This window comes from Staurois parvus, unplaced genomic scaffold, assembly GCF_062004578.1.
Source record: "Staurois parvus isolate SC_StPar_1 unplaced genomic scaffold, SC_StPar_1.0 ptg001054l, whole genome shotgun sequence".
NCBI classification, from domain to species: Eukaryota; Metazoa; Chordata; class Amphibia; order Anura; family Ranidae; genus Staurois; species Staurois parvus.
In genome coordinates, this window is record NW_028318850.1 from 21,670 (window position 1) to 35,442 (window position 13,773).

At 43.3% G+C, this 13,773-nt stretch overlaps 1 protein-coding gene across 1 annotated transcript in view; it reads left to right on the forward strand.

Moving 5' to 3' along the window:
• The window catches only part of LOC149440755 (myotubularin-related protein 13), a gene marked incomplete at its 5' end in the record, with an annotated part of 208,535 nt that overhangs the window by 21,054 nt on the left and 173,708 nt on the right, over nucleotides 1–13,773 (forward strand). The window contains one exon of the mRNA XM_089658165.1: nucleotides 8,621–8,689. Coding sequence (XP_089514291.1) covers nucleotides 8,621–8,689 — 69 coding nt within the window. The remainder of the gene's footprint in view (nucleotides 1–8,620; nucleotides 8,690–13,773) is intronic.

The window sequence follows — 13,773 nt, forward strand, 5'->3', positions numbered from 1 at the left end:
CACCTGCGCAGTGTGAAGAAGGAGCGATCTCGCACCTGCGCAGTGTGAAGAAGGAGCGATCTCGCACCTGCGCAGTGTGAAGAAGGAGCGATCTCGCACCTGCGAAGTGTGAAGGAGCGATCTCGCACCTGTGCAGTGTGAAGGAGCGATCTCGCACCTGCGCAGTGTGGAGAAGGAGCGATCTCGCACCTGTGCAGTGTGAAGGAGCGATCTTGCACCTGTGCAGTGTGAAGGAGCGATCTTGCACCTGCGCAGTGTGGAGAAGGAGCGATCTCGCACCTGCGCAGTATGAAGAAGGAGCGATCTCGCACCTCCGCAGTGTGGAGAAGGAACGATCTCGTACCTGCGCAGTGTGGAGAAGGAACGATCTCGCACCTGCGCAGTATGAAGGAGCGATCTCGCACCTGCGCAGTGTGGAGAAGGAGCGATCTCGCACCTGCGCAGTATGAAGGAGCGATCTGGCACCTGAGCAGTGTGAAGAAATCCCCGCGATCGCGTCACTTCCAGTCTCATAATAACGCAAGATTTTGTTATGAGGCATTCCCTAGGACTGCTGGGATAGATAATGCCAATATCCCAGAAGCCCAAGGGAATGCCTGATGATGTAATCGCCTAGGCGGCCGGGACCGGAAGTGGAGACTCTGATCAACTTGTACCAGAGTGATGGGAAGAGAAGAGTATGGAGAAGTATGGTCAATCACCTGACCTGAATCCGATTGAGCATGCATTTCACTTGCTGAAGACAAAACTGAAAGGAAAATGCCCCAAGAACAAGCAGGAACTGAAGACAGTTGCAGTAGAGGCCTGGCAGAGCATCACCAGGGATGAAACCCAGCGTCTGGTGATGTCTATGCATTCCAGACTTCAGGCTGTAATTGACTGCAAAGGATTTACAACCAAGTATTAAAAAGTGAAAGTTTGATTTATGATTATTATTCTGTCCCATTACTTTTGGTCCCTTAACATGTGGGAGGCACATATGCAAACTGTTGTAATTCCTACACCGTTCACCTGATTTGGATGTAAATACCCTCAAATTAAAGCTGACAGTCTGCAGTTAAAGCACATCTTGTTCGTTTAATTTCAAATCCATTGTGGTGGTGTATAGAGCCAAAAATGTTAGAATTGTGTCGATGTCCCAATATTTATGGACCTGACTGTATATATTGCCAAAACGGACTGTGAAGAGGGAGGCCGTTGTCTTTCAAGAGAGTAAAAAAAAGGCTGGAACTCAGTGCATTCTAACACTGGTACATTTAACACACCGAGTGGACCAGGCTGCTGTGAATGGGCCCCTAATTTACATATCGGTGGTTCAGTTTTAGTAACGGAGACAGAACCAAGTCTTTTTTTTTTTTCTCAGCACTGTTGACTGTTAGTTTCCTGCTCAGAAATTCAATTTAAAGGTTATTAATTTTCCAATTTCCTCAAGAAAGAAGCATGAACCCCCACTGAATTCTTCAGAAAGGTTACTGTAAGAACTGAGCGACTTCTAGGAGAGGAGGCCATTTATCATATGTCATGGAGGGCTTCTAGTGAGTGTCATTTTGAAGAGCGATGGTGGTCATGTTTTCAGCCTTAAGTCTGGATATTTAGACAACGATTCTCAGAACTCTGGTCTGGAAATTGGTAAATCATGCAGGTTCTGTCATAAAAAATGTTTTCAAAGATGGTTATGAGTGAAAACATCTCTTTGGAAGCATCTGCTGCCACTTCGGCATTTCACTAGCTTTTCAAGTCTGAATACATTCCTGACATGCCACCAAATGCAGAAAGTTAAATTTTTTAGATGAGGTCCACCTTTTACCATTAAAAAGTCATCCTTGAGCTCCAATCAGGATAGTAAGTATGTGGAACGCCCACCAAGCTTTATGAAAATCCCTCAATTCAGCGGTCCCCAGCCCTGCAGCATCCATTGGGCTCCAGTCTTAGTCTCAGGAAATGATCAACCTGCACCAAGGACTTCAGAAAAGTCTACCGAAAAAAATAGCTCTTTTATTTGGATATTATTAGGTAAACCACTTATAAAGCTCTACTATCCACTATGACAGCCATGTTTTGAGTTTAGTACACCTCATGTTACTCTCGTGCTTGAAGGTCCCTGGTGCATGTTTGCCTTTTGCTGAGACTTGAGCTCCAGTCAATGACGATGCCAAGGACGCGATGACGTAATCAGCCTGCTGCAGGTAGGTGGAAGCATTTCCTCAGTCTTGTCCAGTGATCAGATTGCAGCATTGTAACACTTTACAAGGCGAGAGGCTGCAGCAAGGCGCTGATCTGTGTCAATCATTTTTGAACACAGACACGGCACGTGGCTTTGTCCTTTAGTAGAGAAAATCAGATGAAGGCATCATCAGGGGAAGTGCTGTGATCTCTTTACATATTTGAAATGGTTTAAAGTCCCCTTTAAAGAAGACTTATCTCTATACTTGATCCAGTGTCAGGATCCCTTCTCTCTATACTTGATCCAGTGTCAGGATCCCTTCTCTCTATACTTGATCCAGTGTCAGGATCCCTTCTCTCTATACTTGATCCAGTGTCAGGATCCCTTCTCTCTATACTTGATCCAATGTCAGGATCCCTTCTCTCTATACTTGATCCAGTGTCAGGATCCCTTATCTCTATACTTGATCCTGTGTCAGGATTCCTTATCTCTATACTTGATCCAGTGTCAGGATCCCTTATCTCTATACTTGATCCAGTGTCAGGATCCCTTATCTCTATACTTGATCCAGTGTCAGGATCCCTTATCTCTATACTTGATCCAGTGTCAGGATCCCTTATCTCTATACTTGATCCAGTGTCAGGATCCCTTATCTCTATACTTAATCCAGTGTCAGGATCCCTTCTCTCTATACTTGATCCAGTGTCAGGATCCCTTCTCTCTATACTTGATCCAGTGTCAGGATCCCTTATCTCTATACTTGATCCAGTGTCAGGATCCCTTATCTCTATACTTGATCCAGTGTCAGGATCCCTTATCTCTATACTTGATCCAGTGTCAGGATCCCTTATCTCTATACTTGATCCAGTGTCAGGATCCCTTATCTCTATACTTAATCCAGTGTCAGGATCCCTTCTCTCTATACTTGATCCAGTGTCAGGATCCCTTCTCTCTATACTTGATCCAGTGTCAGGATCCCTTATCTCTATACTTGATCCAGTGTCAGGATCCCTTCTCTCTATACTTGATCCAGTGTCAGGATCCCTTCTCTCTATACTTGATCCAGTGTCAGGATCCCTTCTCTCTATACTTGATCCAGTGTCAGGATCCCTTATGTATATACTTGATCCAGTGTCAGGATCCCTTATCTCTATACTTGATCCAGTGTCAGAATTCCTTATCTCTATACTTGATCCAGTGTCAGAATTCCTTATCTCTATACTTGATCCAGTGTCAGGATCCCTTATGTATATACTTGATCCAGTGTCAGGATCCCTTTTCTCTATACTTGATCCAGTGTCAGGATCCCTTCTCTCTATACTTGATCCAGTGTCAGGATCCCTTCTCTCTATACTTGATCCAGTGTCAGGATCCCTTATCTCTATACTTGATCCAGTGTCAGAATTCCTTATCTCTATACTTGATCCAGTGTCAGGATCCCTTATGTATATACTTGATCCAGTGTCAGGATCCCTTATCTCTATACTTGATCCAGTGTCAGAATTCCTGATCTCTATACTTGATCCAGTGTCAGGATCCCTTCTCTCTATACTTGATCCAGTGTCAGGATCCCTTATCTCTATATTTTGATCCAGTGTCAGGATTCCTTATCTCTATACTTGATCCATTGTCAGGATCCCTTCTCTCTATACTTGATCCAGTGTCAGAATTCCTTCTCTCTATACTTGATCCAGTGTCAGGATCCCTTCTCTCTATACTTGATCCAGTGTCAGGATCCCTTATCTCTATACTTGATCCAGTGTCAGGATCCCTTATCTCTATACTTGATCCAGTGTCAGGATCCCTTATGTATATACTTGATCCAGTGTCAGGATCCCTTATCTCTATACTTGATCCAGTGTCAGGATCCCTTATCTCCATACTTGATCCAGTGTCAGAATTCCTGATCTCTATACTTGATCCAGTGTCAGGATCCCTTCTCTCTATACTTGATCCAGTGTCAGGATCCCTTATCTCTATATTTTGATCCAGTGTCAGGATCCCTTCTCTCTATACTTGATCCAGTGTCAGGATCCCTTATCTCTATACTTGATCCAGTGTCAGGATCCCTTCTCTCTATACTTGATCCAGTGTCAGGATCCCTTCTCTCTATACTTGATCCAGTGTCAGGATCCCTTCTCTCTATACTTGATCCAGTGTCAGGATCCCTTCTCTCTATACTTGATCCATTGTCAGGATTCCTTCTCTCTTTACTTGATCCAGTGTCAGGATCCCTTATCTCTATACTTGATCCAGTGTCAGGATCCCTTATCTCTATACTTGATCCAGTGTCAGGGTTCCTTATGTATATACTTGATCCAGTGTAAGGATTCCTTATCTCTATACTTGATCCAGTGTAAGGATTCGTTATCTCTATACTTGATCCAGTGTCAGGATTCCTTATCTCTGTACTTGATCCAGTGTCAGGATCCCTTTTCTCTATACTTGATCCAGTGTCAGGATCCCTTATCTCTATACTTGATCCAGTGTAAGGATTCCTTATCTCTATACTTGATCCAGTGTAAGGATTCCTTATCTCTATACTTGATCCAGTGTCAGGATCCCTTATCTCTATACTTGATCCAGTGTCAGGATCCCTTATCTCTATACTTGATCCAGTGTCAGGATCCCTTATCTCTGTACTTGATCCAGTGTCAGGATCCCTTTTCTCTGTACTTGATCCAGTGTCAGGGTTCCTTATCTCTGTACTTGATCCAGTATCAGGGTTCCTTATCTCCATACTTGATCCAGTGTCAGGATCCCTTATCTCTATACTTTGATCCAGTGTCAGAATTCCTTATCTCTATACTTTGATCCAGTGTCAGAATTCCTTATCTCTATACTTTGATCTAGTGTCAGGATCCCTTATCTCCATACTTGATCCAGTGTCAGAATTCCTTATCTCTATACTTGATCCAGTGTCAGGATCCCTTATCTCTCTACTTGATCCAGTCCAGAGCAGCAGCCACCAAGGGACCGACGCTTTCATCAGCAATGGAGAGGTCAGCAATGGCGGCCCCCATGTTTTTCTCATGACAGATTCACTTTAGGGTGATCCCTGTAGCTATCTTGCTCTTTACACATGGGGGCTCTTTGGTTTTCCGATCATCTATGGTGACCAGTAAAATCATAACGTGTGTTCTGGGTTAGGACACAGCAAAAGACTTAAAAGGATAATTACAAAAATAACTAAAAAATAAAATACAGCAAATATTGCACCAGCAGGAAAAAGGTGTACATAGGGGGTAATTAATACAATTCATTACAAATTTTATCCTTCTGGGAATATTTCATTTTCTTATAAACTTTTTTCATTTCGTGTAATTTCGGACTTCATGTCTTCCAAGGTCATCCCTCGTTGCAGCATCCACTAACATTTTCCTTCTGTAAGGAATTTCACATAAATTATATCTTGTAACATTGACCTCCATCCATTTTTTTTTTTTTTACCATGTTGTGTTCAAAGTTGAATAATGGATTCAGCATGTCATGGTGGAAAACTCATAAAAGCTGTTTACAGGTTTGAAATTTCTCCTGAGTATTTAGACAGAACATCTCCACTTTACAGCTAAATGTTCTCTGCAGACACGTTTATGTACCGGCTTAAAGTCCCATTATATGGGATCCTACCCCTAATGTCCACTGAATGACTTCTCTGCTGAGAAAGTGCCCCCATCTACATATCTCGCCAGGCGTATCTCAGTGATGTCACTGTTATCAAATGAATGGATAGGCTGCATTCTCAGTGATGTCACCGCTCTTTAGTGAATGGATAGGCGGCATTCTCAGTGATGTCACTGCTCTCTAGTGAATGGATAGGCTGCATTCTCAGTGATGTCACCGCTCTCTAGTGAATGGATAGGCTGCATTCTCAGTGATGTCACCGCTCTCTAGTGAATGGATAGATGGCATTCTCAGTGATGTCACTGGTCTCTACTGAATGGATAGGCTGCATTCTCAGTGATGTCACCTCTCTCTAATGAATGGATAGGCTGCATTCTCAGTGATGTCACTGTTATCAAGTGAATGGATAGGCTGCATTCTCAGTGATGTCACCGCTCTCTAGTGAATGGATAGGCTGCATTCTCAGTGATGTCACCGCTCTCTAGTGAATGGATAGGCTGCATTCTCAGTGATGTCACCGCTCTCTAGTGAATGGATAGGCTGCATTCTCAGTGATGTCACCGCTCTCTAGTGAATGGATAGGCTGCATTCTCAGTGATGTCACCGCTCTCTAGTGAATGGATAGGCTGCATTCTCAGTGATGTCACCGCTCTCTAGTGAATGGATAGGCTGCATTCTCAGTGATGTCACCGCTCTCTAGTGAATGGATAGGCTGCATTCCAAGTGATGTCACTGCTCTCTAGTGAATGGATAGGCTGCATTCTCAGTGATGTCACTGCTCTCTAGTGAATGGATAGGCTGCATTCTCAGTGATGTCACTGCTCTCTAGTGAATGGATAGGCTGCATTCTCAGTGATGTCACCGGTCTCTAGTGAATGGATAGGCTGCATTCTCAGTTATGTCACCGCTCTCTAGTGAATGGATAGGCTGCATTCTCAGTGATGTCACCGGTCTCTAGTGAATGGATAGGCTGCATTCTCAGTGATGTCACCGGTCTCTAGTGAATGGATAGAGGCTGCATTCTCAGTGATGTCACCTCTCTCTAATGAATGGATAGGCTGCATTCTCAGTGATGTCACTGTTATCAAGTGAATGGATAGGCTGCATTCTCAGTGATGTCACCGGTCTCTAGTGAATGGATAGGCTGCATTCTCAGTGATGTCACCGCTCTCTAGTGAATGGATAGGCTGCATTCTCAGTGATGTCACCGCTCTCTAGTGAATGGATAGGCTGCATTCTCAGTGATGTCACCGCTCTCTAGTGAATGGATAGGCTGCATTCTCAGTGATGTCACTGTTATCAAGTGAATGGATAGGCTGCATTCTCAGTGATGTCATCGGTCTCTAGTGAATGGATAGGCTGCATTCTCAGTGATGTCACCGCTCTCTAGTGAATGGATAGGCTGCATTCTCAGTGATGTCACCGGTCTCTAGTGAATGGATAGGCTGCATTCCAAGTGATGTCACTGCTCTCTAGTGAATGGATAGGCTGCATTCTCAGTGATGTCACTGCTCTCTAGTGAATGGATAGGCTGCATTCCCAGTGATGTCACCGCTCTCTAGTGAATGGATAGGCTGCATTCTCAGTGATGTCACTGCTCTCTAGTGAATGGATAGGCTGCATTCTCAGTGATGTCACCAGTCTCTAGTGAATGGATAGGCTGCATTCTCAGTTATGTCACCGCTCTCTAGTGAATGGATAGGCTGCATTCTCAGTGATGTCACCGGTCTCTAGTGAATGGATAGGCTGCATTCTCAGTGATGTCACCGGTCTCTAGTGAATGGATAGAGGCTGCATTCTCAGTGATGTCACCTCTCTCTAATGAATGGATAGGCTGCATTCTCAGTGATGTCACTGTTATCAAGTGAATGGATAGGCTGCATTCTCAGTGATGTCACCGGTCTCTAGTGAATGGATAGGCTGCATTCTCAGTGATGTCACCGCTCTCTAGTGAATGGATAGGCTGCATTCTCAGTGATGTCACTGCTCTCTAGTGAATGGATAGGCTGCATTCTCAGTGATGTCACCGCTCTCTAGTGAATGGATAGGCTGCATTCTCAGTGATGTCACCGCTCTCTAGTGAATGGATAGGCTGCATTCTCAGTGATGTCACCGCTCTCTAGTGAATGGATAGGCTGCATTCCAAGTGATGTCACTGCTCTCTAGTGAATGGATAGGCTGCATTCTCAGTGATGTCACCGGTCTCTAGTGAATGGATAGGCTGCACTCTCAACTATGTCATGGGTCTTTAGTGAATGGATAGGCTGCATTCTCAGTGATGTCACCGGTCTCTAGTGAATGGATAGACTGCATTTTCAGTGATGTCACCGCTCTCTAGTGAATGGATAGGCTGCATTCTCAGTGATGTCACCGGTCTCTAGTGAATGGATAGGCTGCATTCTCAGTGATGTCACCGGTCTCTAGTGAATGGATAGGCTGCATTCCCAGTGATGTCACCGGTCTCTAGTGAATGGATAGGCTGCACTCTCAACTATGTCATGGGTCTTTAGTGAATGGATAGGCTGCATTCTCAGTGATGTCACCGGTCTCTAGTGAATGGATAGGCTGCATTCTCAGTGATGTCACCGCTCTCTAGTGAATGGATAGGCTGCATTCTCAGTGATGTCACCGGTCTCTAGTGAATGGATAGGCTGCATTCTCAGTGATGTCACCGGTCTCTAGTGAATGGATAGGCTGCATTCCAAGTGATGTCACCGGTCTCTAGTGAATGGATAGGCTGCATTCCCAGTGATGTCACCGCTCTCTAGTGAATGGATATGCTGCATTCTCAGGTAAATGAACAGATACACTCATTGCTTTTGTGTTTTTCAGGACTGCTCCAGCTTTGAGGAATATCACATTGCAGCTCAGTTACTTCCACTGGCCACAGCCTTTTGTAGGGTAAGTTCCCGTCTTGAATAGAATGTTGAATGTATTGCTCTACTACAAGAAAACAAAATTAGACCTTTTCTGAATTATTTTCTCCTGCCTGACCCTCTGTCTTCTACTTGGCTATCTTCCTACTTATTGAAGATGTTTCTATTGGTGCACAACAAATCTCTTTCCAAAGCATTCATACGAGGACTGCTAATCTGTTGAAAAGCTCAGAATTGTCCAAAAGTAATGATTGATTTCTGACATAGAAAAAAGTTCAGAATTCGTTGGTAGAAAATTATGTTTCTTGTTATTATCCCAGAGTTTAAGGTTTTTATTAAACATTTGTTAATTAAATTAACATATATTCATATACATTGTGATTAAATTGTCATTTAAAAGATGACCCTGCATTATGATTGCAAATCAAAAGCTTAATACTGCTACACGAAAAATCCTTCTGACTTTTCTAAGACTTTACAGGTGCCACACTGCGGCTAGTGGGTGTAGAAAATGCATTGCGGTCAGCGGTAGAAAAATATCTTATAGTTGCTATGGTCAGTGTGGGTCTGCAGTAATATCCCATCGTTGATGTCAGTGGGAGGAATAGTGCCCCATCATTGGTGTCAGTGGGAGGAATAGTGCCCCATCATTGGTGTCAGTGGGAGGAATAGTGCCCCATCATTGGTGTCAGTGGGAGGAATAGTGCCCCATCATTGGTGTCAGTGGGAGGAATAGTGCCCCATCATTGGTGTCATTGGGAGGAATAGTGCACCATCATTGGTATCAGTGGGAGGAATAGTGTCCCATCATTGGTGTCAGTGGGAGGAATAGTGCCCCATCATTGGTGTCAGTGGGAGGAGTAGTGGCCCATCATTGGTATCAGTGGGAGGAATAGGGCCCCATCATTGGTATTAGTGGGAGGAGTAGTGTCCCATCATTGGTATCAGTGGGAGGAATAGTGCCCCATCATTGGTATCAGTGGGAGGAATAGTGCCCCATCATTGGTGTCAGTGGGAGGAATAGTGCCCCATCATTGGTGTCAGTGGGAGGAGTAGTGCCCCATCATTGGTATCAGTGGGAAGAATAGTGCCCCATCATTGGTATCAGTGGGAGGAATAGTGCCCCATCATTGGTATCAGTGGGAAGAATAGTGCCCCATCATTGGTATTAGTGGGAGGAGTAGTGTCCCATCATTGGTATCAGTGGGAAGAATAGTGCCCCATCATTGGTATCAGTGGAGGAATAGTGCCCAATCATTGATGTCAGTGGGAGGAATAGTGCCCCATCATTGGTATTAGTGGAGGAATAGTGTTTCATTATTAGTATCAGTAAGGGAAATTTTTCCCCTTTGTTGCTATCAGTGGGAGGAATAGTGCCCCATCTTTGGTGTCAATGAAAGAAATAGTACCCCATCGTGGCAGGGAGAGAAATAGTGTTGAAGAAATTGTGCCCTATCTTTGGTGTCCGTGGGAGGGATAGTGTCCTGCTGTTGGTGTCAGTCGGAGAAGTAGTGCCAACTGTTGTTTTCATTGGTAGAAATAATGCCTCATTGTTGGTGTGATTGGGAGGAATATTACCCATTGTTGGTGTCAGTGGGAGGAATAGTGCCCACGCTTGGTGTCAGTGGGAGGAATAGTGCCCACGCTTGGTGTCAGTGGGAGGAATAGTGCCCACGCTTAGTGTCAGTGGGAGGAATAGTGCCCACGCTTGGTGTCAGTGGGAGGAATAGTACCCATGCTTGGTGTCAGTGGGAGAAATAGTGCCCATGCTTGGTGTCAGTGGGAGAAATAGTGCCCATGCTTGGTGTCAGTGGGAGGAATAGTGCCCACGCTTGGTGTCAGTGGGAGGAATAGTGCCCACGCTTGGTGTCAGTGGGAGGAATAGTACCCACGCTTGGTGTCAGTGGGAGAAATAGTGCCCACATTTGGTGTCAGTCGGAGAAATAGTGCCCACACTTGGTGTCAGTGGGAGGAATAGTGCCCACGCTTGGTGTCAGTCGGAGGAATAGTGCCCACGCTTGGTGTCAGTGGGAGGAATAGTGCCCACGCTTGGTGTCAGTCGGAGGAATAGTGCCCATGCTTGGTGTCAGTCGGAGGAATAGTGCCCATGCTTGGTGTCAGTAGAATAGTGCCCACGCTTGGTGTCAGTGGAATAGTGCCCACGCTTGGTTGTCAGTAGGAGGAATAGTGCTCACGCTTGGTGTCAGTGGGAGGAATAGTGCCCACGCTTGGTGTCAGTAGGAGGAATAGTGCCCATGCTTGGTGTCAGTCGGAGGAATAGTGCCCATGCTTGGTGTCAGTCGGAGGAATAGTGCCCATGCTTGGTGTCAGTCGGAGGAATAGTGCCCATGCTTGGTGTCAGTAGAATAGTGCCCACGCTTGGTGTCAGTGGAATAGTGCCCACGCTTGGTTGTCAGTAGGAGGAATAGTGCTCACGCTTGGTGTCAGTGGGAGGAATAGTGCCCACGCTTGGTGTCAGTAGGAGGAATAGTGCCCCAGTTAAATGCAAGCAGAGGGCCACTGTTTAGAGATCATTGTTAAAAAAAAAAAAAAAGTGATCTGATCTTTACACGAGCCAGAAGAATACATCAAGACCACCTTATTTATTAAGCAGCCCCCATTTTCCACTGCTCTATCTTTGTTGGAGATATTGTATAAACAAGCAAAGCAAAGCAAGCAAAGTGAGAGAAAAAGTATTTGACCTCCTTGGTTAATCTTGAAATATGTGCAGCTAGAATCTCAGATGAAAGTCAATTCATGTGTGGATTTGACTTGAACCACTGCATTAAAAAAAAATAAATCACAGCATTTATCTGCTCAAAAAACAGATTCCTTTTAACCACTTCCAGTCCGGACACTTTCCCCCCCTTCCTGACCAGGGCAATTTTCAGCTTTCAACGCTATCACATGTTGAATGACAATTGCGCAGTCATGCAACACTGTACCCAAATGAATTTTTTACCATTTTTTTGAGACAGATAAAGCTTTATTTTGGTGGTATTTATTCACCGCTGGGATTTTTATTTTTTTTGCTATGTAAATGAAAATGTCCAAAAATTTTGAAAAAAAGTGTTTTTTTTTATAAAATTTTGCAAATAAATAATATTTCATCATAAATCTTGGCCAAAATTTATTCCGTTATCTTTTTAGTAAAAAAAAAAAAATCCAAATTAGTTTATAACCAAAAAGTATAATTTTTAAACATTTTTTTTTTACATTTTTATTTTATTTTTTTATATTATTTTTAATTTTAATTTTTTTTTTTTACATACTGTCACCCTAGCAGTACAGTGTCACCATGGTGACACTGTACTACTTGTGGGGAGTGATGAAGTTTTTTTTTTTTTTTTTTACACTGATTGCTTTTACACCCATATAGGATGTAAAAGCAATCATTTCTCTTTCTCTCTGTCTGCATTCTTGCACTCATTGAGAAGTACTGAGTGAGCTGTGATTGGTCACAGCTTGTCACATGGTACAAGGCTTTTGTGAATAGCCTTGTACCATGTGACCTCTGTGATCATTCGCAGATTTCACACGTAGTAAGCAATGATGTCACAAGTGACATCTTGCTTACTACTTTGCATGTGATCACTAATTGGCCAATCAGTGATCACATGATCGGGACCTCCTACAGAGGTCCCGTCCGACGATTGGTGTTTCACTGTGTCCGGAGGAGACAGCGGGCACCGGATCGCAGTGCTGCGCGCTCCCAAGGAGCGCGCACAAGCAGGGTGCGGGGAGGCCGTTTATAAACGGCCACCCGACCCTGCACTGTCACCGTCCGGCCGTTTATATGCAACGGCCGGTCGAGTAGTGGTTAAAGTGAATAAATCAGTGTATAACCTCCTCCACCCCAAAATTCCTCAAAAAGTCATACTTTCTCCCTAGAAAGTGTAGTAATCATATATTATAACCTTTTTGTGATAAAATTGAATAAGAAACGAATATTCAAATTAATATATCATATATACTCAATAATAATAATAATACACTCAAAACATATAAAAATATTTTCAAAAAATTAAAAAGAAAAAAATTGGAAAGAAAAAAATGGTCCAATGAAAAACAGTGTCCCAATAAAAAAACAGTGTCCAAAAAAAAGGTCCCAAATTTTCAAACTTTATGATCCAATAGGAAGGAATCCTATTTCATCCCGTGATACTATTACCCTCTGTATTTATATAATCAGCATTCAATCAGAGATCTTCTATTTCCTCTCCAAAGAAATTTTCCAAGGTCCTCAAAAGACAAGAAGGGTCTCAAGACTCATGTTCAAGGTATAGGTAAAAGATTTAATAGCAACTTACATTAAAATTCCACATATCCAGCTCCAAACATGGCTCCTATGCGAGTTCTGCCAAACAAATGCAGTAAGCCATGTGTGAACAACCAAAAAAATGGCCGCGGCGACACTTCCGGTCTGCGTACGTGCGTCTCGACGTCACACCCTCTAACGCGTTTCGTCACTTCCGGACTTCAGGCGAAGTCCGGAAGTGACAAAACGCGTTAGAGGTGTGACGTCGAGACGCACGTACGCAGACCGGAAGTGTCGCCGCGGCCATTTTTTTGGTTGTTCACACATGGCTTACTGCATTTGTTTGGCAGAACTCGCATAGGAGCCATGTTTGGAGCTGGATATGTGGAATTTTAATGTAAGTTGCTATTAAATCTTTTACCTATACCTTGAACATGAGTCTTGAGACCCTTCTTGTCTTTTGAGGACCTTGGAAAATTTCTTTGGAGAGGAAATAGAAGATCTCTGATTGAATGCTGATTATATAAATACAGAGGGTAATAGTATCACGGGATGAAATAGGATTCCTTCCTATTGGATCATAAAGTTTGAAAATTTGGGACCTTTTTTTTGGACACTGTTTTTTTATTGGGACACTGTTTTTCATTGGACCATTTTTTTCTTTCCAATTTTTTTCTTTTTAATTTTTTGAAAATATTTTTATATGTTTTGAGTGTATTATTATTATTATTGAGTATATATGATATATTAATTTGAATATTAGTTTCTTATTCAATTTTATCACAAAAAGGTTATAATATATGATATATATAAGTGGTTAAAGTGAACTGTGACTCAATCAGATACGATTC